This window comes from Aethalodelphis obliquidens, unplaced genomic scaffold (assembly GCF_003676395.1).
Source record: "Aethalodelphis obliquidens isolate GAN/ISIS:26980383/991018 unplaced genomic scaffold, ASM367639v1 scaffold15, whole genome shotgun sequence".
NCBI classification, from domain to species: domain Eukaryota; kingdom Metazoa; phylum Chordata; class Mammalia; order Artiodactyla; family Delphinidae; genus Aethalodelphis; species Aethalodelphis obliquidens.
The window spans coordinates 75,429-89,380 of NW_020837959.1; the positions used below are offsets into that span (position 1 = coordinate 75,429).

At 43.6% G+C, this 13,952-nt stretch overlaps 1 protein-coding gene across 11 annotated transcripts in view; it reads right to left on the bottom strand.

Annotated features, from left to right (window-relative positions):
• UPF3A (UPF3A regulator of nonsense mediated mRNA decay) overlaps positions 1–11,446 on the bottom strand; it is a 41,758-nt gene extending 30,312 nt beyond the window's left edge. For 2 of the 11 annotated variants that reach the window (XM_027115735.1, XM_027115734.1), the window contains exons 1-6: positions 11,074–11,444; positions 10,269–10,375; positions 8,538–8,644; positions 7,259–7,357; positions 7,014–7,124; positions 3,431–3,577 (exon numbers count right to left, since the gene is read on the bottom strand). In XM_027115735.1, coding sequence (XP_026971536.1) covers positions 3,474–3,577; positions 7,014–7,124; positions 7,259–7,357; positions 8,538–8,644; positions 10,269–10,375; positions 11,074–11,412 — 867 coding nt within the window. In that variant the 5' untranslated portion in view covers positions 11,413–11,444 and the 3' untranslated portion in view covers positions 3,431–3,473. Of the gene's footprint in view, positions 1–3,418; positions 3,578–3,666; positions 3,723–7,013; positions 7,125–7,258; positions 7,358–8,537; positions 8,645–10,268; positions 10,376–11,073 lie in introns of all 11 variants that reach the window. The other 9 variants (XM_027115731.1, XM_027115729.1, XM_027115728.1 and 6 more) reach the window with 9 other exon arrangements.
• Positions 11,447–13,952: the final 2,506 nt, after the last annotated feature.

The following is a 13,952-nucleotide window of genomic DNA, read 5'->3' on the forward strand; positions in this document are numbered from 1 at the left end:
CCTGTCAGCTCATTAGCATACAGAGGACACTCCTGTCACTCCAGAGATTACAAGGGTTTTAGCAGCTGTGTGCCATGAACTGGGGTAAAGTCCCTGGGCTCAGGGCTAGGAATGCAGTTGTGGGTAAGAAACAAGTGCCCACAATTAAGGACTCACACTTGATAGTCTTGCCAAGGTGGTGGTGGCCATGGGGGTGGGAGGACGGTATACACAGTGACAAAAATAGAAAACCGTGAACCAGATAATCTCAGGTGGTATGAAACGCTACAAACACACGATAAACAGACTAAAAGGACAATGAGGTGTGGGGCAGGGGAGGAGGGGGAATGGTTTCTCAAGGGGGTCAGGGAAGGCAGGGACCAGACAGTGGGGGGGAGGGCTACTCATGAGAGGGCGTGAGTCTGGTGGGGGGGAAGCTCCCTGCGAGGGGAGCCGGTGGGGGGGGGCGGTCAGGCCAAGTGTCCCCGTGCAGCCCACATCTATGCTTGTTCTACATGCGTGTAACCTATCTCACACACACATCTGTTTCTAAAGAGCTTCGTGGAAAGGATCGCACAACTCTTTCAGATACAGTATTTATAGCCTACAATTTATATACAGTATTCGGGAATTTTACTTGTGACTTTGGTAACCTGACTTCCTACTTCAACTTGAGCTCACTGCTTAGTTCTCAAGTCTCAGAGGAAAATAAACCACTGGGTGGCTCTCCTTGAATCATATTCTTCTTTACTGTTAACAACAGCCACGAGGACCTCTCTCTGCCTCTTTACTTTTAGGGTATTAATACAAATTCTTTCGGGTTTTTTTTACAGGTTTTATTTTTTAGGTTTTCTTTTTTTTTTTTTTAATTTGAATTCTCTAGATGAATCTTAGGTCAGAGATCCCCAAATTGAGCACAGACGCTCACTAAAGGCCACCCTGGGAGTCAAATATGTACTGTCAGGTCAGAACACCAGACACTCGAAGGACAGAGCTGTGGGCGGCCCACGTCACTGGGGTCTAACCTGCCACCAGGATTCTGTTTTACCAGATACAGTAAGACTAAGCCTTTCTCTTGCTGTGCCTGTGTTGGTTTCTTTGTTTCTGTATGAAGAGCCCCACAGTTACTTGGTTTCTTTGTTTCTGTATGAAGAGCCCCACAGTTTGTGTTGGTTTCTTTGTTTCTGTATGAAGAGCCCCACAGTTACTTTTTGACATCATTTGCTTTTATGTCTTTGGTTTATTTTGGATTCTAATTCCATATTCAAACATGTAAAAATAAAATGCTATATTCCAAATACTGTAAGTCTTACTTAAAATTATAGGCAAAATTGTAGGCTACACGTTTTAATGATTCTTCTTGAAAAACTCTCAAAGCTATTGACAAAAATGCTTTTCAGAATATAAAGCATTAGGTGCTATTATTCTTTGCTGAGAAAGGTAAAGGAAAAGGTTAGACAATATTTGCATACCTGTAGATGGATACCTACTTGCCCCCTGGTCATGACAGAGCTGTCTTTCCAAGATGACAAAGGCCTTCCCATAATATTAAGGTTTCATTTTATTATCTTTCAAGGGCTGTTAGTTTATACTGTTGAGACTACATATGATTGTTATAGGAAGTATATCTGCTACACTTTTGTTATGAAGAACTGTGTTCATACTTAAACCACATGGACAAACAGAGAACAGTCTCAGAGTTATTTCCAGAGGGACACCCTGGCTACGCCCATTATTAGGTCCATGTCCTGGCAGAGGTGGGATGGACGATCTTCATTTAATAATCTTGACTGGGCTCCTCAATTTCATCAATGTTACTAACAGATTATGAGATTTTAAAACTACATGGATCTGTAACAATTGTCACCAAAGCCAAAATGAAGGAAACCACTCTGGCTGATTTCTTGCGGGTCAAACGGTTACCTACTCATCTTGCCCACTGAGGTTTTATCTTTGCAGTAAATGTGCTGCAGCAGCATGACCTGGCCCACACCTTCCATCAGGTTGAGTTTTTCGCAAATCCTTGAACTTAAAAAGAGCCACTTCAAGCAACAGTCTTCAGAGGTTATGTTATTCATTAGTGCTGTTCATCAGCTATTCCAGGTTTTCCTCCTAGCACTTGCAATGTCCCTCAGCTTGAGAGTAGATGGGGACGTGCACCGCGTTTTGGCCAGTGGAATGTGGGCACATGGGACCTGTCACTTCTGTGTGGAAGGTTTAAGAACCAGTGTACAACCTGCTGTGTTACACACCTCCTTCCACTTCATAACGACTGCGGAAGCAAATGCAAGATGGAGCCTCGTCAGCTTGGCTCACTGAATGGCTATGATGAGCAATGCACAATGGACACGTAATGTGAACAAGAAGAGAACCTTAGCTGCACGAAACCAATGAGACCTTGAGACTATTTTTACTGCAGCATAGCCCAGTCAGCTCTGATCGATATAGATGGCTGTGTGTGTCACAGGAATATGGTTAAGAAATCCCCCCCATTGCTAGTGAACCCCACAGGACCACCTACGGGAGACATTATTTTAGAAGCAAAGGCCTAGAAAAAGCTTTGCTTTCCTTGAAGAAATGACATGTTTTCTCCTCATGAATAGTGAAAACTACGTTTCTGATCGACTTTTCTGTTTTTGACTGCCGAGCATATCAGAAACGAATCTATGGCTCAACTACGGCAACTGTGGTCTCTTCCCTATCCTTTCCTTTCTGCCTCTGTTCCCTCAAGTCCTGACCTTCCATTTTTTTCCTTTATATTATACAATGTTAACGAATCCCTAAAAGGCACCTTAAACCCTTTGTGGAAGAGGTAAGATTCACATGCGGTTGAAATCTAGGCTTAAAGTCATCTGAGCAGAATACTAAGAAGGTAGGGGCTGACCCCAATTTAGGCAATAAATTTTACATAGAGGATAATTCCCTCTGTGGGAATTAAACCACCCTCATAAATGAATGCATCAGTCAAAGGGAAAATTGGGCAAGAGATGTAGAAACCATTGCTGCTACCACAAAAGAAATGATACAACCCAGTTCTATGAGTCCGTCAGCATAAAGAAAGGCCAGTAGACACAAAGCCAGCGGGTTTCAAATGTGTAGTGTTTTAGTTAGGAAATCTTTCTTGAAAGGCAAATATAAGCAGAAGCCCAGCCTAGGACATTTAAATGTGGGCTCCTCTGGGTGAAGTGCTTCTGTCACACCCAGGAACCTGGTCCTCGCCCACTCTTCCACCCATGTGGTCCCCCAAACACAGCAAGCTCAAGAAAGCCTGGGGCTCAGGGAACACCATCTGAGAACCACTGTCATAGAACAGAGAAAAAGAACTATAATTGTGAAAGACTACACTAATGAAAATGTTCTGCAAGTTCTGAAGAGCTAAAATACCGAAAAGGTTGAACCATTTTTGGAAAAAAGAAATGAAATGTCTCCTCAAAATTACCTTCCTCCTTACTTCTTTCTCAGCAGTTTTCTGCTGTTTTTCCGCTGCTCTCCTCTTACATCTCTCCTCTTCCCTTCTCCTTCTTATCTCTTCTTCCCGTAAGCGCTTCCTTTCCAACTCCCTCCTCCTCCGTTCTTCTCGCTTTTCTTCTCGAATTCTCTAAAGATGTGGAAAGTATGTGTATAAACTGTCTGCACAGACATGATGGGAACAAGAAGGCTATTCACTGGGTAAAAGGCCAGACCTACCTGCTTTTCTAATTTTCTACTTTTAATATACTCCAAAAGAGGTGTGGTTCTTCTAGCTAAAATACAAAAATTGCAATGTAGTGTTTAACTCTAAAATAAGATTTCTTTATTTTAAATACTTGCTTTCAATTTAATCTTTAAAATAATTAAGGGAAGACTATATCATTTTAAAACTTTCCTACTCTATCACTATAAAGTCAAGTAATTTGGAGGCACTGACAGACTTATACACACTAGGCATTTAATTCCTGAGTCTTAAGGGAGTCCCATACATTACTCACAAAAATGTATAAAGCAAAAAAGCAAAATGAAAACAATACATTAAACTTCCCAAACGTTATAACGTATTTATATACAGACGGCCCTCCGTATCCACTGGTTCCACATCCGCAGATTCAACCAATTGTGGATCAAAAATATATGGGAAAAAAAATTCCAGAAAGTTCTAAAAAGCAAAACTTTGACTTTGCAACTCAGTGGCAACTATTTCCATAGCATTCACAGTGTATCAGGTATTACAAGTAATCTGGACATGACTTACCGTATACAGTAGGATGTGGGTAAGCTGCGTGCAAATATAACGCCATTTTACAAGGGGACTTAAGCACCCACAGATGTTGGCACCCATGGGGTCAGGGCGGGGCTGGAGAGGCGTGAGGACTCTGCCCTGTACGGCGGTGGTTCTGGGCTTGTCAACTAGGGCAGAGCTGAGACCGACCCGGGTGGGGCTGGGGAGCCGATGCTGACGCTCCACCCGCCTTCCCTCCTTCCTTACAAACACCCACCTTGCTCCCCCAAAGGACTGATGTGGTGGGTAAATAGGACCCTGTATAAGAAAGTGCTTTACAAGCCATAAAAGTGTATCATTTACTAAATACAAGATGCACAACCATGCAGTACAACACTGATTTAACCAACAGTAGAACCGTTCTCGCTTACTAGGCTTGGCGACAACCACGTATGAGGAAGCCGGTCCCACGGCTGCTAAGTCTCAGAGCTGGGACCTGAGCCCAGGTCTGTCCGCGCTCTGAAGACCCTGATATGCCTGCACTAATCTGCAACTTCAGAGTGAACTAACATTTGCATTTAACCCACACTGCTCAGCCTTGACCATAAGAATCCACTAAAGGAAAATCTAAGAAAAGAAAAAGGCATTTGCCACGAATTGCCTGATTAAGACTAAATTTAAATAGGCAGAAAGAGGAGTCACAGTTCTACAGGCTCGTCCTGGGCTAGTGGATTCTAAGTCACATTTATTCATTCAGTAAACAATTACGGTGCACCTACTGTGCACCAAGCACTGGGCGAGATGCTGGGAACGGGAGAGGACAGGCTCGTCCCTCCTCTGCAGGAGGGTGGCTGGACTCTGGTGGGGGATGTGTGTGTGATCAGCAAGTGGATATCTAACAACTGCCCAGAAGTGGAAGATCTTGCTACTTCCCTGCAGCGGCCCTGTACAAGGGCATTTAAGAAGAAGCAGTAAAGAAACAGGACGAGGAGGGTGAGTTCTGTAAATAATTTCTAATTTGCTGCTTCGTTTAACTCTTCTGAAATTTATCATGTTCTACAGTGAAATCACGATTTGCCCTCAATACTGTTTCCTCCCCACGTCAGTCCTGGTGCCATAACCCACTGATCTGCTCAAGTCAGGCTCCTGGAGGCTTTGATCCTTTCTGCTTTCTTACCCTCACACCCAGTCCTCAGCCGGTCTGGTCAGTTCAACCTCCAGAACACATGCTGACTCTGCCGCTCTCGTTCAAGCAGCCTTCCCTGACGACAGCGAGGGCCTCCTAACCAGAGCCCAGCTTCTCCATCTTATGGAGCAACCAGAGTGACGGGGAAAAAAAATCAATCAGACCACATCACTCCCTCGGTCCCCAGCTGTCCCTCAAATAAAATCCAGCCCATCATGCTGTGGTCCCACCTCTCCAGCTACTCTGCTCCTTGCCCACCATGTGCCAAGCACACAGGCGTGCGCCCCGCTCCTGCAGGCCCAGAGCTCCAGCCTCCAGCCCTTGTGTTTGCAGTTCCCCCTTCTTCCATCTCTTGGCCCAGCTGGTCTCGGCTCAAATACAGTCTCAGAGGGGCCTCTCTCTCTATCCCATTATTCTATTCCATTACGTCTGTGGCACTTATCACAAGTGGAAATACTCTGGCTTGAGCATTTCTGCATGTGTTTGCTACAGTCACCCCAGTAGGAGGGCAGCTGCATGAGGGCAGAAGCCTGTGTGTCCTGTTCCAGTGCTGTCCCCGTGCCCAGGCTCAGAGTCGGTACCCAGTCAACATGTGCTAAGCACATCTCCATAAATACTTTAGTGATTAAAGATCCTTCGAGCCTCACATCGAATCACCTCTTATAAAATACAGAACTTCGTTATTAGACTAACGAAGAACGCTTCACTAATGTTAACCTTGTTTTATTAATTTACTCAACACATATTTACCAAACACCTAAACTTGTTCAAGCAATTACATGCTAAGACTACAAAGACAAAAATACAGTTCTCTTGGGGGGTGGAGAGACAAAGTGAGAGGAGAGTTAATGCAGAGAGAGACAGACAAATAAGAAGATAAATTATCAACAGCGTAACCATTCTGTCCTGTAAGTCTTGGTGGGTGAGCAGGAGGTAGGCATGGGGAAGGGAGGGCAGAACAGGTGGGAGGGGCACCGGGCTGCACGGTGAGGCCCCAGCCCCGGCAGAGGCAGGAAGGGAGACACTTATAAGCATGTTTGGGAGAGACAAACAGGTTGCCTGATAGAGAAAGGAGTTTCACGTCTACTCTTGAGTTCTGGGGGAATGCTGCTAGGAGAGAGCCGTTTCCAAAATATTCCACTTGGGGGTAGAGGGTTGAAGGCCTGATTCAAACCAGATTCTGTGCTCTGGCTGGGCTTATCCACTCATCTGCCTCACTCGCTCAGGGGCCTTGATAGTTTTTTGAACAACAGCAAGATGACCTCATACTTAAGCAAAGCATCTCCTTTCTATGACTGCTCTTTGCAAAGATGACTGACTTCAACTTTGAGACATAAGCTTACCTGATGCAGCCCGGCACACAGCACTCCAATGTCTTCTCTACTGCTCATTCAGAAGCGTCATAACTTTGAAACAAAGTGACTGTAACTGAAAACTCAGGTGTTCTCCCTCCATCAACAGATGCTCAGAAATATTTTCCCAAGTTACCATCCTGCTACCCTTTTCCTTTTGTCAAAACTGGGAAATACTCTGTATTTCTGCCAAGCCTGTCACATGTGTCAATTTTCTATAATAATCATGAAAAAGGAAAAACAAATATATACTCTATAAATACATATCTCAATAAAGAGGAAAAAAATGAGCAAAACAGACCAATAAGTTCTCTTGTCTTTGCCTCTATGTCCCCCAGAAGAGTTTCAGGATTGGCATTAGTTTTCTCCTCCTCCACACAGTAAGTTTCTAAAAACTTCTTATATTCTGGATCTGTATATTAAGATAGAAAGAAAATAAATATATTCTTCCCCATATAGGGAGAGAAATTATATTTGACCAATGTGTTTAATTTGACCAATGTGTTTAATGCAGTTTCACAATCCAGCATTTGAAAAAGGACTCACCATCTTCAATGCTTCCAGCTTGGGTGTCTTTTTTCTTTAGCTTCTTTTTGGCTGTCTTCTGGAATGGAGCAAATTCTACCACTGCAGGATATTCTAGGCCTTTAACAGGAAACAAATTACAAAAGCCATTCTGAAATTCTGTATTCATTTTAAAACAATAGTCTAGCTTACTTAAGCACTGAGCATAGCATTGACAATATTACTGTTTAAAATATAATTATACTTTCAAGTAACAGTAATCTTAGCACATCAAACTCCAGATTTAAACAAAGGATGAGCACTTATTTACTAAATAACACAATTCCTCATATTGTAGTTGTGGTTACATGACTGAATACATTCAAAATTCTTTAAACTGTATACCTTAAAGTGGTTTTTTTTACCATATGTAATTTCTACCTCAATAAACCTTATCGCTCTCCCACCAAAGAGTTTATTTTGGAATACCTTTCAATAGGTGTCCTAGTAACATCTTACATTTTTTAATTTTAAAAGGTTAATTTAATTATCAATCTGGTATATGAGTTCAAGGAAATGACTCTGTTTACAAGAGACACTCAGCTAAAAGAGAGGGTTTCAAAGTGTGTTCATGATATCCAGGTAAGATTTGCTTCAAATAGAAAAATCTAGAATGAAAGTCACTTGAAGCTGACTCTGTTGTTATGTAGGGGTGGCGGGGAACAGACACACAGAAACGCTCGCGTACAGCATCTGCCTCACGGAGAGAGGGAACACTTCCACCCTGCTGCCAAACCCGCTGAGTGATCGCTTTCACATTTGCCAGAGGGCTATGATACTTTAACTCTCATGTATCTGGAAGACACTTTTGAGTATTTATTTTATCCTCAACTACTCAGAATAAAGTCAAGAACCAGGAGGAGAGCAGGGCTTCAGACAGACAGGGACAATGTCTGCTTCATTTTCAGTGCTGCATCCATGATGCCTAGTACATAGTACCAGGATAAAATAATTTACTTTGGGAACGTAAAAGAGTAAAAAGTTCACTTATCCAGAAAACTCATTTATGTGAAAAACTTCACTCTCTGATGATGATACCTAACTAGGCTGTCACTACTACACGAAATTGCTATTAATTCTTTGGTTTATATGTAATTTTAATTTTTAACATAAACCCATAATCACAATAACATACTCAAAATTTATGAATTTATTTTAGATTAGCATCTAAGGACTCAATTAAAATTCACAAACATCCAGCAAAACTTAATTAATATACTTAGATATTACAATAAAGAGTTTAAAAAGCCAATGATCCAACCTTTACTGTCAATGAAGATATATCCATCAAAACGATCTCTAAAAAGCAGGATGTCATCAGGATTTCTAAAATTAATGTATGCTCTTGAATAGAGATGAGGATAAAGACTGAAAGAAGAGATAACAATGAAAACAGTAAAAAACTTAAGACTTCTTTTAATTTTGTCTTTTTATTTTTTCTTCTTTTCTGGATACAACAAACTACTTCAGATAAAACCTTTATGCCAAAGAACCATTTGTCAGTTAATTACAGCAATCTGGATATTCTTTAGCAAATAAACCAAAAACAAACAAAATATTAACCGAGATCTTTTTAATGATTTGGGAGAGACACTTTAGGTTGGTTTTTCTACTGCACAGAGCCAGGGTTAAATACTGGTGCTCAGAGGTAGAAAATCAAAGGCAAGGTTATTCAAAGATCATCCCTAATCACGTATCATGACTGCAATACAACCTAGTCACGATTCATTCAGAGAAGGAAATGTTGTATTGTAAATGAGCTCCTTTACTGATTTAGAGAACACATTTAGGTATCTTAAAAGGGTATTTATTGTAGCACATGGCACAGGATCTACAGAAGAACTAAGCCTTTCCCCTCTAGCTCACAGCTACCAATGTCCTTCATAGGTGGGAACTTTCAACCCCATTTCACAGATGAGAACACTGAGGCTCAGAGAAATTAGGTGCTCACAGAGGGAGCAGTTAGTAAAATGGTGGGACTGGGATTCCAATCTGAGTCACTCTGAGTCCAGTGCCTGACCTCCTGTAACTGTACTAGTTTTCCTAAACTTTAGTCATTTCAAAAAATCATGTTTATGTTGTGTTTTTTTTTAACCAAATCTACATTTACCTGTGATATTTTTCTTTGACTGAACTGACATTTTTTTACTTAAATGTATTTATTCAAAAGGAAAGTTTATAATGGCTACCATAAATGAGAACTCATGATATTGAAGAGAAAAAGAATAATAAAGATAATAAGAAATCACATAGTGAAAATCACCAAATTCTAGCTGAGCTGCCATCTGTTGGGCTAACTTGAGGTCTGCTCTCTTTTTTAATAAAAAGGAGATTTCGAAGTGTTAAATTATTGTCAGAAACATCTTCCGACCAAGCTGTAAAAGGTAACTGAAAAAGATATAACTTAGTGGGCGTGGGTTGAGGGTGGGGATGTCAGTGATAGAAGGGAACACTAGGGGCTGCTGGGGTCTGGAATATTCTGCCTCTTTATCTGGTCTTAGTTACATGGGTGTGTTCACTTGTAAAAATTCATTAGGTTATACATCTATTATTTATTCACTTTTCTTTCTTATATCGTAATACAATTTACTTTAAAAGGTTATACGAAGTAAGGTTTAGTGATATCCAAAATAAAAAATACATTGTTAGACTGCTTTTCTTTTTAGGCTATGGTGGTGGTACGGAGATCTTCAAATCTATTTTAGGGAAATTTAATTATCTGCCTACTTAGAAATAACTTGCAGAAATAAAGGCCTGCACTGATTTCCGCATATATGTGGGAACGAAGATGGAAACAGAGGTGGCTTCTATTATGTATATTCCTTTACCATCAACTGACAAAACCTCTCAGGCTTTTTTTTTTTTGGCCATGCCGCACAGCTGGTGGGACCTTAGTTCCCCGAACAGGGGTTGAACCCGGGCTCCGAGTCCTAACCATTAGGCCACCAGGGAACTCCCTCTCAGCCTCTTAACATTGGTAATATCTTCTCACCTGAGATCAGCAGTAAAGAGCCCGAAGTAATCGTGTGCAGGAAGGGGGTGAAGCTGCTGTTCCAGCTGCTCCTTGGTGAGGCTGGGAGGAAGCCTCCGGATGACCACCTGGGGAGAAACGCTGACTGGGTTTCCTTTCACTAGTACTGTATTAAGCTTACCTGAAAGCTTGGTCACCTGTGTTTATGCTCAGAGTAAAATCTAACCCAGGAGTCCAGCAGAAACACGCATTTTAGTAAAGATTAAGGAACATATGCATGGAGAACATGGCTGTCAAAAGAATAACAAGGGCTGAATAATGTAAAAGAGATCGGTGAGGTCAGAAAAGGCTGGGCATAGCAGCCGTTTTTCATAAAATCTTTTCATTAAAACCAGATAACTGTTGGTATGTGCCCGCCTCCACGCTCCCTACCAGGAGGTAAGGTACATGCAGGGCAACATCCACAGCAGCACCTTCCGCCTCCCGCCCGCAGGGTCCACCCGCGTCCACTCCAGCGCCACGGGCTCTGCTCTCCCGGCCGCGCCGTCTCCCCTGGACCGGACCGGACCCTCGGCAACGTGGAAGGCTACTGCCCGGCACTGGTAAGCCCAGCGTCCCAGCCTCGACGGGAAACACCTACAGGCTGAAGTGACTTTTCTTCCTCCAAAGCCAGAAAAGATCGCGTCAAGGGCGCCCTAGAAGCCCAGACGCCGCGGGGGCAGCGCGGCCCGGCCGCTGTCCGCGGTGCTGAAGCGCCCGCGGCTCCGCCCCGGAGCGCAGGGATACCGCACCTTCGGCCCCGCCCCTCACATCGCCCCGCCCCCACCTTGCTGAGGACCGTCCTCTTTTCCTCGCGAGGTTCGACTGCACCGCCCCCACAGCCGGAGGACCAGGCTACTGGCGCTTCAGGCTCCCGCCGCTGAGACTCCCGGCGGAAGTGGCTTTCTGTGGGCGACGGCTTCTCCTTCCCGCTCGGACCCCGCGTAGTAACGGGCAACCCTGGGCCCCCCTCTCCCTCCTTCTGCGAGCGCATCCCAGACCCGCCGCAGAGCCGCTTCAGCCTCTCGTCAGGGCCGAAATCTCGCGAGGACTGGGCCGCCCCACCCAGTCCCCACTGTTCAGAGGCCGCACGCCCCCTCCCCCGTCCCTGGCTGCAGTTCCGCATCCCTCTCCAGTGCTCCGACTTCCGTTGCCGCGCCCGTCCGGGGCCCGGGGACGCGCGTGGGGAGGGACGTTCGGCTCCTGGACGTGGGGGCGGGGGTGGGGGGCGTATGCGGGGCCAGGACCTGCAGCTGGAGCTGGGCTGCCGAGGGCGGGCCCTGGCCCTGCGGGGGCGGCCCCGAGAGCAGCGGTCAGCTCGGGGCCGATGCCCTGGTCTCCTTGCAGCCCGACTTAGAAGGGTCTGGGGGTGGACGGGGGCTTGGCGGCCTCGCCCAGGAGCGGGTCAGCGGGAAATTCGGGACCTGAGGACTTGGCTCAAGCGGGAGCCTTGAATTGGGCTGTGCAGGGCTGGATCTCTTTCCCACCGAGAAGAGCTGGCCGTTTGGCTAAACAGCCCAGAGAACGACATACACATGCTTAATAAAGTGTTTACAGCTATTTAGTCTTTTCCAAGGAAATCTGAACGTTTCATCAGAGAGTAGCAATTACATTCAGGAAAAAGCAAGCGATTGACAAACAGCACAAATCAGTACATGGCTTTCCTCTACGGAGTAGAATAAATGCCCCAGAGTTGAGAGAAGAAATTGGCCGCAGAGAAAGAAGGCTCACTTCGACGGTCCCTAGGACTCAGGTGGCAAGGACTGGAGTAGCTCAGACTCACGGCACTCAAAATAGGGCCTTATCTCCACACATTCTCCAGCATTTATGGCATGGACATATATACACTACCAAACATAAAACAGATGGCTAGTGGGAAGCAGCCGCATAGCGCAGGGAGATCAGCTCGGTGCTTTGTGACCACCTAGAGGGGTGGGATAGGGAGGGTGGGAGGGAGACGCAAGAGGGAAGAGATATGGAAACATATGTATATGTATAACTGATTCACTTTGTTATAAGCAGAAACTAACACATCATTGTAAATCAATTATACTCCAATAAAGATGTAAAAGAAAACAACAGGGCCTTAATGTTTTCCAATATAATTTTCGCTCAACTTTTTGAGGCGCTCAATGGGACAGCAGCCATGTTTTTCTTTTACAAACATTCAGGCAGAAACACTTTTGGTTAGAATAATTCATATAGAGGTTAATTTTTAAATGCCACGTTTTTTCATATTTTCAACTTATTCGTGTTGGCTATGTTTTTCATTCGTAGCACCTTTCTTCCCAGAACTTTAAGTACCAACAAACAGAGAAACTGGAGAATAGAGTAACTGAGGCATTAAGAGATTAAGGGAATCGCTGGCAGCCGCTGGGAGTAAATCCAGGTTTAACTCAATCCAGTCCTTTATCCCTGAACCACTCACTACCTATGAACACAATTGAAATGTGTCATTTTAAATGGGCTGAAAGACTCAAAAGAGCAGTTCCAAACCTGAGTTCTCTAAAACCCCACAAAGGAGGCCAGGAGCAGTTTTCATTATTTCAAATCAAGTCTAAAGGAATCCTATAGGAACAAACTATGCTGAAATTGCACACACACTAGATCCAGTTTCCTTTCCTGCCTCCAATCAACTCGGTATTGAAAGCCTAGTTCTGCTGATCAAAAGCTCTTATTGGGACAAAGAAAAGGAAAATGTGGTTGTCGGAGAAGATGGTTTATTATATCCCGAGGGTGGGAGGGAGGGGCACAAGGGGCTGATGGTGAGAAATGGCAGAACTTCAGAATTCGCGGTGGATGGAATTATTCTTTAAATACAATTTTATAATACCAATTTCAAGACAGTGAATGACATACACTTGTTAAATCGCTCATGATTTTATATGAAAGAAAAGTACAGCGTAAAGAATATCTACCTTCCTACACATTACCCAGCATGTTTTGTTTAAAATACACATAGAACTACATCCAAAACAAAGCCGTATTAACTAATCTCCACATGTCAGTGAACCTAACCCTAACTGAACACTCCACCTCCTGGTCATAGGAAGGGTTACATTTTGCTCCAGAGCACGGGTCTAATTGATGGATGACCATGACCTAAAGCAACTGGTGACCGTTACACTCTGTTTTTCTTCAAAGATGACAGCACAGTCACTTTAAAGGTGGCAAGAAGGCTGACTTCTTAGGAAACTAGGCATTATTATGAGATACTAGAGTCATATCAGAAAAATACTTGGCACTACAATTACACACTACCCTCCCTTTTTTTTGACACTTTCTGAAGACTAAACATTGATATTAAACTTGTTAATGTGAAAAACAGCTTAGTCAAATGTCTTGAAGTTCTTGTTCTTTTATGTCTTAAAGCACTGTCAACAAGGTCATGGGTTAATTATCAGGCGTTCACTTTTCCAGAACATGAAAAAAAATCACACCACGTGATCGATGAAAAAACTAAATGAAGCAATGTTATTGTCTGGTGGGTAAAATAAGTGTGGAAGAGTATTAATACCTTCATTTTAATTTATTTTAAAAGTGATTATTTTCCGTTCCATAATTTGATTTTCTAGCCCAGCTAAAGAGAGGAGAGGCATAAAAATAGGCACATGTGATGCTTGACAGAGAAGAGACAGAGAAGCCATTTGCCTGACAGAGAAGAGA